Source organism: Orycteropus afer, unplaced genomic scaffold, assembly GCF_000298275.1.
Source record: "Orycteropus afer afer isolate SDZICR_OR568_19922 unplaced genomic scaffold, OryAfe1.0 scaffold00028, whole genome shotgun sequence".
Lineage (NCBI taxonomy): Eukaryota > Metazoa > Chordata > Mammalia > Tubulidentata > Orycteropodidae > Orycteropus > Orycteropus afer.
The window spans coordinates 18,528,056-18,544,307 of NW_006921615.1; the positions used below are offsets into that span (position 1 = coordinate 18,528,056).

A 16,252-nucleotide genomic window follows, 5' to 3' on the forward strand; every position below is an offset into this window, starting at 1 on the left:
TACATTCTGCCCTAAATTTTTAAACTTCCACACTCACTCCTCAATTAAAACATGATTAGGCCCCAAAGACCAGGTTGCTATGTGAAAATCCACAATATGTTAAAATGGAGGATAAGCAGATCAGATCACAAAATGAAGGATGACTACATCATTACATAATTGCCAAAACACTGAAAATCATGGCCCAGCCAAGATGACACATAAATGTAACCATCACAACCAGCATTACTCTCACCTCACACCTTAGTGTTTGTTATTGCCAGATGTTCATCATTAATGCCCAAAATAGTCAGACACTAAATTCTTTACTATTGTCATAAATGCAAAAGGTCAGTTGACATAGTTAAGTAAAGAACAAGTGTAATTGAAGGGAGATTTAATCTCAGTATCTCTGATTTATTCAAAATGGCTGGTCTAATTGATATATAAACTAAACTAAACATTGGCAGTCATCAGGCTTACCTGAGAACTTTATTTCAGAATGGGAAGAAGTAAAATTAAACAAAGGGCAGGAAGTCAAATCAGTACTATGACTAACTATGGGATCACCACCCTCTGTCAGTTTGTCATACAGTAGTGGCTTGTGTATTGCTGTGAGGCTGGAAGCCATGCCACTGGTATTTCAAATACCAGCAGGGTCACCCACAGTGGGACATCTTTCAGAGGAGCTACCAGACTAAGAAAGACTTGTAAGAAAGAAGGAGCCATCCACTTCTCAAAGATTTGGACAGTGAAAAGCTTATGAACAGCAGTCTGACATATTACTGGAAAACTTTATGAATAGCCATGAAACACTGACTAATATATTGCACAAAGATGAGCCTCTCTGGTCAGGAGGCACTCAAAATATGACTGGGGAAGAGCTGCCTCCTCAGGGTAGAGCTGACCTTAATGATATGGATGGAGTGACGCTTTCAGGCCCTGCATTTACTGATGTGGCATGACTCAAAATGAGAAGAAACAGCTGCAAACATCCATCAGTAATCGGAACATGGAATGTACATAGTATGAATCTAGGAAAATTAGAAGTTGTCAAAAATGAAATGGAACACATAAAGATCAATATCCTAGGCATTAGTGAGCTAAAATGGACTGGTTTTAGACATTTTGAATTAGATAACCATATGATCTGCTATGCCCAGAATGACAAATTGAAGAGGAATGGTGTGGCATTCATCATCGCAAAGAATGTTTCAAGATCTATCCTGCAATACAATGCTGTCAGTGATAGGATTAATATCCATATACCTACAAGACCGACCAGTTAATACTGTTGTTGTTATGTGCCATCAAGCCGGACCTGACTCATAGCGACCCCTCCTTGGGTTGCCGAGGAGGTATCACTATGGAAGTAGATTGCCCAACCTGCCTTCCGAGGAGTAGCTGGTGGGTTTGAACCACCAGCCTTCTGGTTAGCAGTCAAGTGCCTTAGGCACTATACTACCAGAGCTCCCAGTTAATACTACTATGATTCAAATTTATGCACCAACCACTAAAGCCAAAGATGAGGAAACTGAAGATTTTTACCAACTTCTGCAGTCTGAAATTGACCACACATGCAATCAAGATGTGTTGATTATCACTGGTGATTGGAATGCAAAAGTTGGAAACAAAGATGAATCACTGGTAGTTGGAAAATACGGCCTTGGTGATAGAAATGACGCTGAAGATCGCAAGATAGAATTTTGCAAGACCTACAACTTATTCACTGCAAATACCTCTTTTCAACAACATAAATGCAGCTATATATGTGGCCTTTGCCACATGGTGAACCCAGGAATCAGATGGACTACATCTGTGGCAAGAGGCAATTGAGAAGCTCATTATCTTCAGCCAAAACAAGGCCAAGAGCTGACTGTGGAATAGACCATCAACTGCTTATATGCACGTTCAAGTTGAAGCTGAAGACAATTAAAACAAGGTCACAAGAGCCAAAATAATGACCTTCATTATACCCTACCTGAATTTAGAGACCATCTAAAGAACAGATTTGATGCATTGAACACCAATGGCCAAAAACCAGAGGAATTATGAGATGACATCAAGAACATTATCCACTGGGTCTCTCCTAGTCCAGAGCAAAGAAGAATGAAGAAAACCAAAGACACATGGAAACAATTAGTCCAAGGGACTTGTACACAATGCAATCCTCAGCCTATATGACTGTGAGACCAGAAGAACTAGATGGGGTCCAGCTACCACTGTCAACCACTTGGAGAGGGATCTATGTAGAAGATCCTGGACAGAGTAGGAGAACAATGTGGAACAAAACTCAAAATCATTAAAAAAAAAAAAGGACCAGGTTTGATGGTCTAAAAGAGCCTGGTGAAACCCCTGAGACTATAGCCCCTAGCTGCCCTTCAGGTCTGGAATTGAACCCACACCTGTGGCTTCCCGCCAAACAAAAGACAGGCATATGAGCTGAACATTTACATTAGGCAGATACACTCTGGAGAGAACAATCATGGGAGAATAGCAGGGTTGTGTATGCACAGGGAGACAGCTTGGGGAGCAGGAGTGCATAGGAGGGAAGGACACTGGGCAGAGGTAACTATGGAGAGGAAGTGGGCGGGGAGCTGTTGCATTGTGGGAAATTGCAGTCAATGTCATGAGACAAAAGTGTATGAACTACTGTATAGAAAATGAATTTTCTCCATAAACTTTCACCCAAATCATAATGAAAAAAAAAAAAAAATCATCCATGAAGAAAGCAAAAGATCATCAAAAAGACAGAAAAGGAAGAAAAGACCTAAATGGATGCCAGAAGAGACTCTGAAACTTGCTCTTGAATGGAGAGTACCTAAAGCATATGGAAAAAATGACAACGTAAAAGAGCTGAACAGAAGATTTCAAAGAGTAATTTCAGAAGACAAAGTCAATTATTATAATGAAATGTGCAAAGACCTGGAGTTAGAAAAATAAAAGGGAAGAACACACTCTGCATTTCTCAAGATGAAAGAACTGAAGGAAAAATTCAAGCCTTGAGTTGCAATGTTGAAAGATTCTACAGGCAAAACAGAGGAAACATCAAAAGAAGATGGAAGGACTATGCAGAGTCACTGTATCAAAAAGAATTGGTCAATGTTTATACATTTCAGGAGGTGGTATATGATCAAGAACCAATGGTACTGAAGAAAGAAGTCAAAGCTGCACTGAAGGAACTGGTGAAGAACAAGGCTCCAGGAATTGATGGAATTACCCATTGAGATGTTTCAACACATCGATTATCACACTGGAGGCACTCACTTATTTATGTCAAGACAGCACCTGGCCAACTGACTGGAAGAGATACATACTTGTACCCATTCCAAAGAAAGGTGATCCCACAGAATGTGGAAATTATCAAACAGTATCATTAATATCACGCACAAGTAAAATCTTGCTGAAAATAAGTCAAAACCGGTTGCAGCAGTATATTGACAGAGAACTTCCAGAAATGCAAGCTGGATTCAGGAGAGGACATGTAATGAGGGATATCATTGCTGATGTCAGATGGATCTTGGCTGAAAGCAAAGAATACCAGAAAGATGTTTACTTGTGTTTTACTACGCAAAAGCATTTGACTGTGTGGATGATAACAGATTATGGATAACATTGAGAAGAACGAGAATTCCAGAACACTTAATTGTACTCACGAGGAACCTGTGCATAGACCAGGAGGCCATTGTTCAAACAGAACAAGGATACTGTATGGTTTAAAATCAGGAAGGGAGTGCATGATGTTGTATCATTTCACCATACTTATTCAATCTGTATGCTGAGCAAATAATTTAAGAAGCTGGAGTATATGAAGAAGAACATGGCGTCAGGATTGGAGGAAGACTCATTAACAACCTGCGATACGCAAACGACACAACTTTGCTTGCTGAAAGTGAGGATGGCTTGAAGCACTTACTGATGAAAATTAAAGACTACAGCCTGCAGTATGGATTACATCTCAACATAAAGAAAACAAAAATCCTCACAACTGTGCCTATAAGCAGTATTACGATAAATGGAGAAAAGATTGAAGTTGTCAAAGATTTCGTATTACTTGGTTCCACAATCAACATCAATGGAAGCAGCAGTCAAGACATCAGACGACATACTGTACCAGCCAAAGCTGTTGCAAAAGACCTCTTTAAAGTGTTGAAGAGCAAAGATGTCTCTTTGAAGAATAAGGTGTGCTTAACCCAAGCCATGGTAATTTCAACTGCCTCATATGCATGTGAAACCTAGACAATGAATAAGGAAAACTGAAGAAGAGCTGATGTTTTTGAGTTGTGGTGTTGGCAAAGAATGCTGAAAGTACCATGGAGTGCCGAAAGAACTAAACAAGTCTGTTCTGGAAGAAGTACAGACAGAATTGGAAGCAAGAATGGCCAGACTTCGTCTCACCTATTTTGGTCATGTTGTCAGAAGGGACCATTCTCTAGAGAAGGATATCATGCTTGGTAGAGGGTCAACAAAGACAGGGAAGGCCCTCAATGAAATGGACTGACATGGTGGCTGTAATGATGGGCTCAAGCATAGCAGGGATTGTGAGGCTGGCCCAGGAACTGGGCAGTGTTTCGTCTATTGCACATAGGGTTGCTATGGATCAGAGCTGATTTAACCAGCACCTAACAACAACAACAACATGGCACCAAGAAATCTTTTTTGAGAGTATAGATTGCCTGCGTTATCAACCTTAAAACGTACTCCAGGGTGATTTATCTTAACATTCATTTATTAATCTCACCTATTAAGAAAGGAATGATGAGACACAATGGAGAATGCAGAAATAAATAAGTCAACCAGCCTTCTATCAACAAACTCATAATTTAAAGGAAAAAGAAAGCTCTCTAAAGGCATCCCACTCTAAAACTATAATAGAAAGCAGAAGTATAAATTGATATAATAGCACAAAGAAGGGAATATAATTAATTTCAATGGATGAAACGGAAAGGAGTTATTAGTATAAGAGTTGAGCCTTGAAGAATAGGTGAGATGTCAACAGAAATGTAACAGGACTTTAGGTGGGGGTGATAGGATAAAAGCAACATGCAGAGGGTAAGGAAGGTGTAGTCTGTGAATTGAATACAGAAAATTATTTGTTGTGGATAGAATGCAATGGTGTGTTGAAGAAGTGAATCATAAGGCTAGAATAATAAATTGAGAGAAACATGTTGTTGTTAGGTGCCATTGAGTCGGCTCCGACTAATAGTGACCCCAAGTACAACAGAATGAAGCACTGCCTGGTCCTGTGCTAGGCTCACAATCCCTGCTAAACATGGGAGACAACCATGTTGTTGTTATGTGCTGTCGAGTTGGCCCCGACTCATAGCGACCCCTCCTTGGGTTTCCGAGGCAGTATCACTACGGAAGTAGGATTGCCCAACCTTCCTTCCGAGGAGTGGCTGGTGGGTTTGAACCGCCAACCGTCTGGTTAGCAGGCAAGTGTCTTAGCCACGTTTGGGAGACAAACATAGGAGGCCTTAAATGTCACTAAAGAATTTGGATGTTATTCTGGTGGCAAATGGAAGCCACCATTTCTGAAGAAATACTACAATCAGATGTATGTGCTAGATAAAGCTACATTATGTACTTTTAGCAAAAATATCATAGGACTATGCACATTTTACATACCAGTGGATCACTGATTATCTCCCTCCAAAGGTGGCACACCAAGCTTAGATTCCAATAGAGATCTTCCACAGGGAGGAAAGCAAAGATATGCCTCAGGACTTCACTAGGCAGGCTACAAATGAGGCTCAAGGGTTCTTGACCAGGCAAGGTCCCAAGAAGCCCATAGTATGTGTCAGGAATAGGATCAGGACCAGCGTCCTCAACTTCTTGGTTAGTTTCTCCAGACACCGCAGAGAGCCGTGACAAACAGTCCTCTGCTTCTTGCCTAACTTCCCTAGGCCTTTTGCATGACAGGGACAACTGATGCCTTGGGGTTTTCTTAGAAATTCCATCCCACTGGCTGGTCCCTGTAGCTTGATTGCTGTTTTCCTCAAAGGACTGAGACCGCTTCCTTGAAGGCAGAATAGATCCTGAAGAACCCAATCTAGCTTCCCCATCACCTTCCTGAGGAAGAGCATAACTGCCTTCTGCAGGAAAGATCATTTCACCCTCAGAGTCCTTGCAGCTGTCCTTTCCAACAGAATTGCTTTTGGCCATGTCATTGGTACGCTGCTGCTGGCCAGCTAGGAAGAATTCAGTGATGCATCTTTGACATCCTTGACCTGTAGAGAGAACCCAAATAGAATGAACAGGAAATGAGCAATGACCAGTGACCCACTGTTGACCCAAATAAAACTAATTTTTAATTATCTATGTTAACAGATAAAAGCAACACGGATATATTTATTAGTCAACTGGTTTCTATAAATAGCTAATCAAAAAAAATACTTATACGTGGCTCTATCATTTAATCAGACACACATTTAGAAAGAGACAGAGACCAGTCTTTGGATGGTGTGATGACCCATAGTATACCTGGCAATAAACACAAACAGAGAGTAATATGCTGTGAAAAGTGAATACTTGAGAGACAGAAAGTAATTAACTGCTCACATTCACACAAAGACTTGCAAACCTGCACCTCTCCTGGCTTACTCCTACAATAGGGAATCTAGATTTGTCTAAGTAGAAAGGAAGAGATTTAGGTTATCAGGATTCAAAAATATCCACACTTCTCATTTGACTAGTTTCTAAACCCGAGATGGAATAAGAGCCTTGTTAAAAGTCTTTTATTTCCTCCTAGTTGAAGCTGACACATAACTTATTTTAAAATAAAAAGGAGAGAGTCAGAATTCTCCTCATATTATTACAGTAGAACCTAATCTATTCTATACATTAATTCAATAGACATTTATGAAGCACCAATGACTGAAACAAATACAAAGTCAAAAACCATACAGTGTCCCTGACCTCACAAACTTTTTAGGCACTTAACCTGATTTCCCTTGAGTCAATGTGGACTCACAGTAACCCTATACGATGGGACAGAACTGCCCCACAGAGTTTCCAAGGCTGTAATCTTTACAGAAGCAGACTGCCATATCTTTCTGCCATAGAAGCAGCTGGTGGGTTTAAACCACTAAGCTTTTGGTTAGCAGCTAAACAATTAATCACTGTACCTGCCACCAGGGGGAGCCCAAATGGTGATTTCAGACATTACCATTGCATTTTTAAACTGGTAGCATAGTGCCTAAGGCACTTGACTGCTAACCAGAAAGATGGAAGTTGAAACCCACCAGCCACTCCTCAGAAGGAAGGTTGGGCAATCCTACTTCTGTAGTGATACCACCTCAGAAACCCAAGGAGGAGTCGCTGTGAGTCGGGGCTGACTCCACGGCACATAACAACAACAACATTAATGAAGTATTTGAACACCTTATCAATATACAACAATATACATGGCTTCTTACTAAACAGCTGCAGCCAAAATAGTCACTCTGGAAAATATGAGAATTGAGTAAAACTAGATGTGGCATTAAAAGAATTTACAGAATTTAATTATTTTCTGTATCAGAAAAAAAAGCAATTATAACTGTTTTGGAGACAGTTTGATAGAAGCAGAGTTTTGAAATCAATAAGGCCTTAGTTAAATCCTGATATTTTCTAATTGCTTAATTTTATTACACTAATAATTATTAAGGAGCTCTGGTAGCATAGTGCCTAAGCCACTTGACTGCTAACCAGAAGGCTGGCAGTTCAAACCCACTAGCCACTCCTCGGAAGGAAGGTTGGGCAATCTACTTCCATAGTGATACCGCCTCAGAAACCCAAGGAGGAGTCACTATGAGTTGGGTCTGACTTGACGGCACATAACTACAACAACAACAATTATTATTAAGAGCCTACTACATGTTCAGCTAGGACTATACATAGAAACAAAAACATACATGTTGACAAAGTCTTTATCAGTAAAGAACTTACAAGAGAGATGAGAAGCTGAAACACAAAACAATAAACTATCATACAATACATAATTAAGTTTAAAACTATCTCATACAATTGGTTATAGTAGTACCAAAAGTAAACTACTTTTTATACAAAAACACATTGCAATATTTAAAGACCAATGCAGTAACTCTTTATAGCAGTGACTAATAAAGATTTGAACTAGATTCTGAAATTACATACATCAGAGGGAAATAAGGTGATCTAGATTACACTAACAGTTATTTACAAAAGTAGAAATTTGTTTGGCACATAGAAGGGTTGTGAGAAAACCAACTGCCAGAAATGGCACTTTTATGCAATAAATATCAGGTGGCAGCAACTGTGACTTGAGTCTAAAATAGTAAAACAGAGATATTTTACTATAGGTTCTTGAGAAAGGCAGTGACAGGATAGAAAATGGTATTCAAGAATATTAACTTAATGACATGTATGCCCACTGGCTTGGAAGAAATAAAATCGGGAGGCAAGAGAAGGGTTACTCCAGCAGTCTGGGTACTAGGTAACGAGAGCAGTTTACCACACAGCACTAGATGAGGAAACACTTTGTATGGGAAATAAAATGACACAGTGAACCTAATGACAGATTGGACAATGAGGACTAATGAAGAGTAATTATCAAGTAATTATCATGTGTCAAGAGTGGAATAATGGTGACACTGGTACATGTTTTCTATCAATTGACAATTAAGCAAGCTAATGGTAATTATTCCACAACATTTTCCTGGGTCTTTTGTCAACCATTATAAGTAGTATGGAATTTTCATGGAAAACTCACAAATAATTTTAAAAGGTGTCAAACTATTACAATACTACTACAAAATCACAGCAGCAATATTTAGGAGTACTTTTAAAGTGGGAGATATTCAAAGGCCATATACAACTACATATTTTTAAATACAAGATACTTTTTTGGAAGACATACCCCTACTCCCTCTTTTTGTTCTGGGTCTAGGATAGAGACCATGGTTCGGATCTCTGTTTGTCCATCTTTGACTGAAGGGCTGGGTCAAAGCGAAGTGACTCCGAGCTAAATGTTGGCAGTCGATGGCTGTAAGATGTTTCCGTTTAAACCGTCTCACTGTTTTGTACCAACAGGCAGAAGAAATTGGATACTCATTAGTTATCGCCAATTCTACAAGCTAGTCAGCAAGTTATACTTAATATTCAGAAATGCAGTAGCTGATGATGACTGATTTTGTGGACTGCCCCGGCCAGCTCTTTCCCTCTCCCTTACACACCCATCAACTTTTGGTCATTTCATAGTTCCTAAGCTCTTCCTTAGAATTTAAGAAGGAATCCTAAAATAAGATCCTAACATGATTTTTTTTTAACTTATTATACTTTCTAGAAGCCTTGATAATGAAATGCTTATACAAAAAAGAAGTTGCCACTAATGGATAAATTAAGATGTGGCATCTTTTCTTTGACTTTGTCCAAACCATCTATGTTATCATAATAACCACAAATATCTTTAAGAGTTCGCAATAGTTTTTTAAAAAAATAAACTCACCCACCAACCACCATCTACATCAGCTACTCCAAGTCTCAGAAGGAAAAAGCAGTGACTAATAAAACAAACTGTAAATTCTTTGAGACAAGGGCCATATTATATGCCTTTCTTAGCCCCCAAAGCCTCTCAGTATTGGGCAATGTGGTTAGATCAAGCAAGGCCCCCAAGTGGAAGAGATTCTAGTCCATAAGTGTTTTGGTTACCTAGTGCCACTCTAATAGAAATACCACAAATTGGATGGCTTTAACAAACAGGAGTTTATTCTCTTACAGTTTGGGAGGTTGTAAGTCCAAGTTCCAGGTGCCAGGCTCTAGGGGCTGGATGAAAGCCCCTCAACCTTGGGCTTCAGCTCTGCCCCTTGCTCCTGGCCCACTGAAGCTAGAGACATCCCTTTACTCAGGCAGCTGCTAGCTGCTGAGGCTGACAAACCCAAAGTCAACAAGTGAAAAGGCACAGTCCCAATATTACCAAACGACATGGCAGGCCATTAATTCAAGTTCAGAAAAAGTCCCAAGATCAGCAGGGCATGACAGGCTACTGAATGAAGACTTGGCTACATGCAGGGTCCAAGTGTGCCATAAGCTGGAGACCTTCCTCAAAGCTTCTCCTTAGACATGGGAAGCAGACCACATCTCTGAAGCAGCTACTCAGCTGCCCCAGTAGAATACACCATGGAGTTAACTACCAATCTCACCATGGGGAATAACTACATCCAGCTACTCAGCCACTTAACCAGGCTCAGCCAAGTTGACATACAACCTTAACTACCACAATATGCTAGGAATTTCAGAGGAGAAAATTTTACATCCTCCCTTAGCAATACATTATAGCAGTAAGTGTGCCTAGGATCTGTTTGAAGAGCACAGTTTAATGGATGAGAACAGATATATCCTATATATCTGGTTTATTCCTTACAGAAGACAGGCAAGAAATAATAGTATCGGTTCCTGCCAGTAACGTATTTTCACAGGTTCCTAAAAATACTCAAACTGTGGTAGCAAGTGTCAGAATCTCACTCAACATTTTCCTTAAGCATGAAAATAGGTCTAAAATGAAGATATTGATGAATATAATTGGTATAGTTTTTATTTTCCATTGGATGCAATAGCTTCTCTAGTATTAATTCCTACTATTCCTCAACCTCTTTAGAAATCACGTTTCTAAATGTCAGTTTATTCTTTTAAGGTTTCATAAACATTTCGAATTTTAAAAAAAGTTAAAACAAACTTTATGATTACTTTAAGACTTTTTAAAAATCAATTCCACAGCCCTACGACCACAAAGAAAGAAGTGCTGGGAATGGAGCACATCCTTTGGGCCCAGGGCCCCTGTGCTGAGAATGTCCCAGAGCCAGGGGAAGACGGACAGACGTCAAGACATATGAGATCTCCAAGGAAGGCTGGGCTTACCGATGTAAAAGGAGATAAGGACCTTCTCCTAGAGTCAACACAGAGAGAGAAAGACCTGCCCTAGAGCTAGCACCCTGAATTCAGACTTTTGGTTCCTAAACTATGAGAGAATAAACTTGTTTAAGCTAGGAAAAAAAAATCAATTCTACATGGTTCTACAAGCTCCTCTGAAAGGATGCTGGAAACCTTATAACTAACTTGAATTTAGAGTTAATGCACAGTGATGTATCTTTTAAGCAATGGCAGCAGTCTGTAAGTATGCTCAGTTCACTAAAAGCAGTATTGTACAGCTCTGAAGTAGACTTGAAGTGTGAAGAAGTATGAGTCCTCAACCTGCCCTAGAGCTGTATGACTCTTCAGGTCATTTAATTTCTTGAAGTCTTAGAAGTATTATAAAGGTTAAAAGAGAAAATGTATAAACTATAAAATCCTACACAAATACATCTATCTTCTTACTATATTTAACAAGACTTAGATATAACTAACTTACATAAATATTGAAGTATGTTATAAATTATAAAGGTGCTACCTAACCAAAACATGAAGTGCATCAGCAATCCAATGACAACCAATTCTATAATATAAAAGTATCTTAAAAAGTAACAAGTAATGTGTCTCAGTTACTTGTTATAAACAGGAAATCATACCCCATCCACTGCAATGGTTTGTTTACAAAACCAGCTTACATGCTTTTTGGTTCTTGTTGGTTGAACATATTATTATAAACTAAACAATGATATTGTTTATACTTATACAGGGAAAAAAAAAGAAAATTTTCTATATTGAAATTAAACGTAAACTCAAAGTCTGGTTTCTGGTTACTCTCTTTTTAAAAATAAAGCATGAAATTATACTGCTTCTCTTCCAAACCTTTCATATTACAAGGTCAGTGTTTGCACAGGGAGACAGCTGGGATGGGGTGCTGGGATGGGGGATGAAAGAATGCATGGGAGGGAAGGACACAGGGAAGAAGTTATGGGGAGGAAGTACGAAGAGAGCTATTACATTGAGGGGACTTGCAGTCAACGTCATCAAACAAACTGTGTATGAACTACTGTATTGAAAATCAATTTGTTCTGTAAACTTTCACCTGAATCAAAATAAAATTTTTTAAAAAAAAATTCTTATTACAAAGACTACAGCCTAATTACAATATTGCCTAAATGGAAACCTCTGATCAGATTGGCAAGACCTAAGGTAAAGCTAGAATGGACCATCCAGAATACAGACAAATCCTGGCCTCTAATTCAAGTCCAAACACTTGATTCAACTACAGAGCAACTGCAGGATTCCAACCAGTAAATACAAGGACCCTACAGATCCAAGATATCTGACTTATCTCTTCGTTTTTCTATTTCTTCAAATATCCCTAATTTTAGAGCTGTCTAGTACACTATCTTTGACTAGAATTAAACATATTAGAGAAAAGTTATTGACAGAAACTACCTTATTTGAACGTGAAAAAACAAATTGAAGTAGAAAAAGCTTTCACGAGAAAATTACAAAGGAATAAAAGTAATGATAAATCAAATTCATTATGATCCAGGACCTAAGGGCAAGCCATATGCCTGCTTAGCTTAATGGTATGAGTCAGGTAATAAAAGTCTTCTGAAGAATAAGTAAAGGGACATAATAACAAATCAGAACATTAAGTTTAGCTCAATGGTTTAGATACCCATACAAATCTACCATATGCTCCTAAATCTGGCTTTTGGAAATAGTTAAAAACTGGCAGCAGATTTGTATAAAAGAAAAAAGGTATTAACACATACAGGATAAACCTTATAACTTTTTCTGTAAAAAGTGAGATGACTTTATCCCAGCCTTCCCCAACTAAAGCAATGATGACCTAATAAAAACATTGTGACAGCAATGAACATCAACTAGATATTAATGTCTTATCACATGCCTAAGAGTCAAAAAGACAGTTTAAGTGTGTTCCAAGAAGGTAAGGAACCACTGTGTATTTTTCACTGCTATAGCCTCTGTACTAGACTCATGCCAGACACACAGTACAAGTTCAAAAAATATTGCATGTGAGAAGGAAGTCGAGGGGATTAAGGTAAAAGTGATAAAGTTGAGTAGTATAGGAACCTAAGCTCTCGGTCACTAGGCATTTGTTGTAGAACTGTTTTTATGTAAAACTTGGCAAGGGCAGACTACATAGGGATACTTCCTTAAAAGTATCACATCAGACACACAAAAGAAAAAAATCCAAAAAGAACTGTTCGGAAAAAGTAGGTAACACATTTTTGTTGTTTTAAGTGCTGTGGAGTACGTTCTGACTCACAGTGACCCCATGTACAACAGAACACTGTCCAGTCCTTAATAAAGAAATGTATTTATTATAGAGCAAAGATGTTACTTTGGGGTTTTTTTTGTTGTTGTTTTGTTTTTTTTCCAAATACCACACACATTTCATGCAAATAAAACAAAGCAAGCAATGGTAAGCAGACAATAAACCACAGCCCCTGCTCCAGCCCCAGAAGCCCTGGCGCACTGGCAGAAGGTTGCAGCAGAGTCACTCTGCACTAGAAGTACAGCAGTGCACATGTGCAGTCAGAGATGTCACTTTGAAGACTAAGTTGCGTCTGAGCCACGCCACCATATTCTCAACCTCCTGAAATTCTCATACCATCTGAAAGGTAGACAATGAACAAGGAAGACCAAAGAATATTAATGCCTTTGGACTGTGGTGTTGGTGAAGAATATTGAATATACCATGGGCTGCCAAAGAACAAACAAATCTGTCTTGGCTGAAATACCACAAGGATGGCAAAACACCTCTCTGCTTTGGGTCATGCTGTCAGGAGAGACCAGTCCTGAGAGAAGGATATCATGCTTGGTAAAGTGGATGTTCGGTGAAAAAGAAGACGACTCTCAATGAGATGGACTCCAACAGTGGCTGCAACAAGAGGATGGTACTGGACCAGTCAGTCTTTCAGTCTGTTGTACTTAGGGTTGCTTTGAGTGACAACCTCCTCAATGGCACCCAACAACAACCAGCAAGCACAATCCCATACTGCTTTTTCTGTGACAGCTTTCTTATAATGTTACATCTCTATGATCCACTACTCCAGTGGTCTCCCTTTCTAGAACCCACATACCTCTGCTAACCCTCAGCTTTTAGCCTTACCAGGGACCAGTGGCACCTCAGGTTCCTAATTTTTGCTGTCTGATTTCAAAAGTAATTACTTGGAGTATGGTCCTTTACCAATCATCAAATCTCTTCACCTTGAGAATTATCTGTTCCATCCTATCCATATCTAGGACCCCTACTCTCCTCACCAGTCAGATCCACTGTTAGGAATTAGATTCTTAGCAGGTGCCCCTGAACTTTAGTTATTCATAAAATTCCATTACTAACAATTAGACTGTAAGACCTTAAAAAGCAAAGAACATATCTTAGCATCATATCCCACAAAGCGCTTAACAGAATAGTTTGTAAATAGAAAATATTCAAATACTTGTCAAATGAAAAGTATGTGGCTATGATATCTCTATCCTGTTTTAAATTGCCTGGTTTCACTTTTATCTTCTTTATTGCAAAACAATTTATAAAACAAGTCACAGAAAGTGAAACTGCCGTTGTGGCAAAGACTGCTTTTTCGTCATCGTCTTCCTTAGCACACAACTAGTCTACATTTCCATCTTGCTAGCAGTAGACAGTAACCCTGTGACTAAGCACTAGCCAATGGGATGTGATCAGCAGGGATGAGTCCCACTCTCAGGTCTAGCCCATAGAAACTTCCCGTGCTGTTCTTCCACTCTCATCTCTCCATCCATCTAACTGGGATGTTGATCCTTAGGGCATTCTTATAAGTCACATGTTCAAAATGGAAGAGATTCTATCAGTCTGGGTCTTTGGATGACTGCTTTAAGGAAAGTCACTCTTCCCCCACAACATTACACACACACACATCCCAGCAACAAAAACAACCTGGAACCACTTTAGACTGTTATGAGAATGAGAAATAAACTTTTATTGTGAGGCCATTACTTGTTTGGATCTACTTGTTCCTGCAAGTAGATTCTAACTATTCTAGTTACTTACCAAACTTACCCTAACTATATTAGGGTCATTAAAGACTGATAGCAAATAATTCCCATTCTTTCCCTGCCTTTACTCATGAACAAAATTCATATCAAAAAGCCCTCTAAAACATACAGGTTACAGACATCCTTGAACAAAATGACAATTCAAATGCCTAGAATTCCTGGAGGGAAAGATTATTATTAAATAAAACCAAACCAAAGTCACTGCCATCAAGTCGGATGTGACTCACGGCAACCCCTCCTTGGGTTTCCGAGGCAGTATCACTATGACAAGAAATCTGGAGAAACTTCTTATAACACCATACAAATAATGAAGATGCACAAAGGGTAGTTTTTCTAATCTATGTAACTTACTGAATTACCTACCCTCACCTTGTTAGTTTCCCCACATGCCTCTCACTTCTCTCAGATGAGTTCTGTGAGGATCAACAAAATTGTACATTTTCCAGTGTTTCCTATGAAGATAACAGAGCTTCACTGCAATAGTCCATTGTTACAAGGATTTAGTACCTTATAAATCAAATTGTAACTTGTGGAACCTAAAAGCCAATTTAAACAGCTATGTTATCCCCCAACTCCAGCACAATAAAAAGTATTCATTCAAACCAGGAAAGCACTTTGTAGTTGCAAGTAAGAAAACTACTCTGTACATTTCTGAGGTAGTGCAACAATTATTTGTATACTGATGTATTTAAAATCTGTCTCTCATCCCTATATTTAAAGCTCTGCAGTCTAGGGTGTGGGAGGAGTTGGGGCTATGCCTATCATGTTCATTAAGGACAAGCACCCAACACATACTGTTCCATAAATAATTGTTGATTAAATGAATAAATGTGCAACAACAGTGCTTTCCTCTAAAGAAGTTTAGATAGTCTTCTTTGGTTTTGAAACCCTAACCTCTTTTATAATTCCTAAATGCTTTTTAACTTTTGAAGTTCTTTCATGTATTCTCATTTAATCTTCACAGCAATCCTAGAAAGCAGGCAGAAGAGTCATTCTCCCACTGTAACTATTAACGGAGGGCTTAGAGAAGGCTTGCTTAAAGTCACAACATAGCTTATGAGTGGTGGCTTCAGCACAAGAATCCAGGTTCTCTGGACTCCTTGTTCTTCCTACAACTTTCCCTTCTATAGCCAGAAAGCTTTAAAGCAATTTCTGAAAACCTCAACTTTAATTGAAAAAGAAAATTTTTTGAAAATCACCCTTTCTTATTGTGAAATATCACAATCAAAATTTAATAAGAACTGTTTTTAAAACTTAACCATAAGGAAAATATCACACAATAATGTACACTCAAAATAGAAATATGTCAAAATATTTTGTCCCCATTACCTCTAAAAGA

At 38.8% G+C, this 16,252-nt stretch overlaps 1 protein-coding gene across 1 annotated transcript in view; it reads right to left on the reverse strand.

Moving 5' to 3' along the window:
* FBH1 (F-box DNA helicase 1) overlaps positions 1-10,286 on the reverse strand; it is a 73,895-nt gene extending 63,609 nt beyond the window's left edge. The window contains exons 1-3 of the mRNA XM_007935458.2: positions 10,211-10,286; positions 8,858-9,013; positions 5,608-6,209 (exon numbers count right to left, since the gene is read on the reverse strand). Of these exons, the coding sequence (XP_007933649.2) occupies positions 5,608-6,209; positions 8,858-9,013; position 10,211 (759 nt within the window). The 5' untranslated portion in view covers positions 10,212-10,286. The remainder of the gene's footprint in view (positions 1-5,607; positions 6,210-8,857; positions 9,014-10,210) is intronic.
* Positions 10,287-16,252: the final 5,966 nt, after the last annotated feature.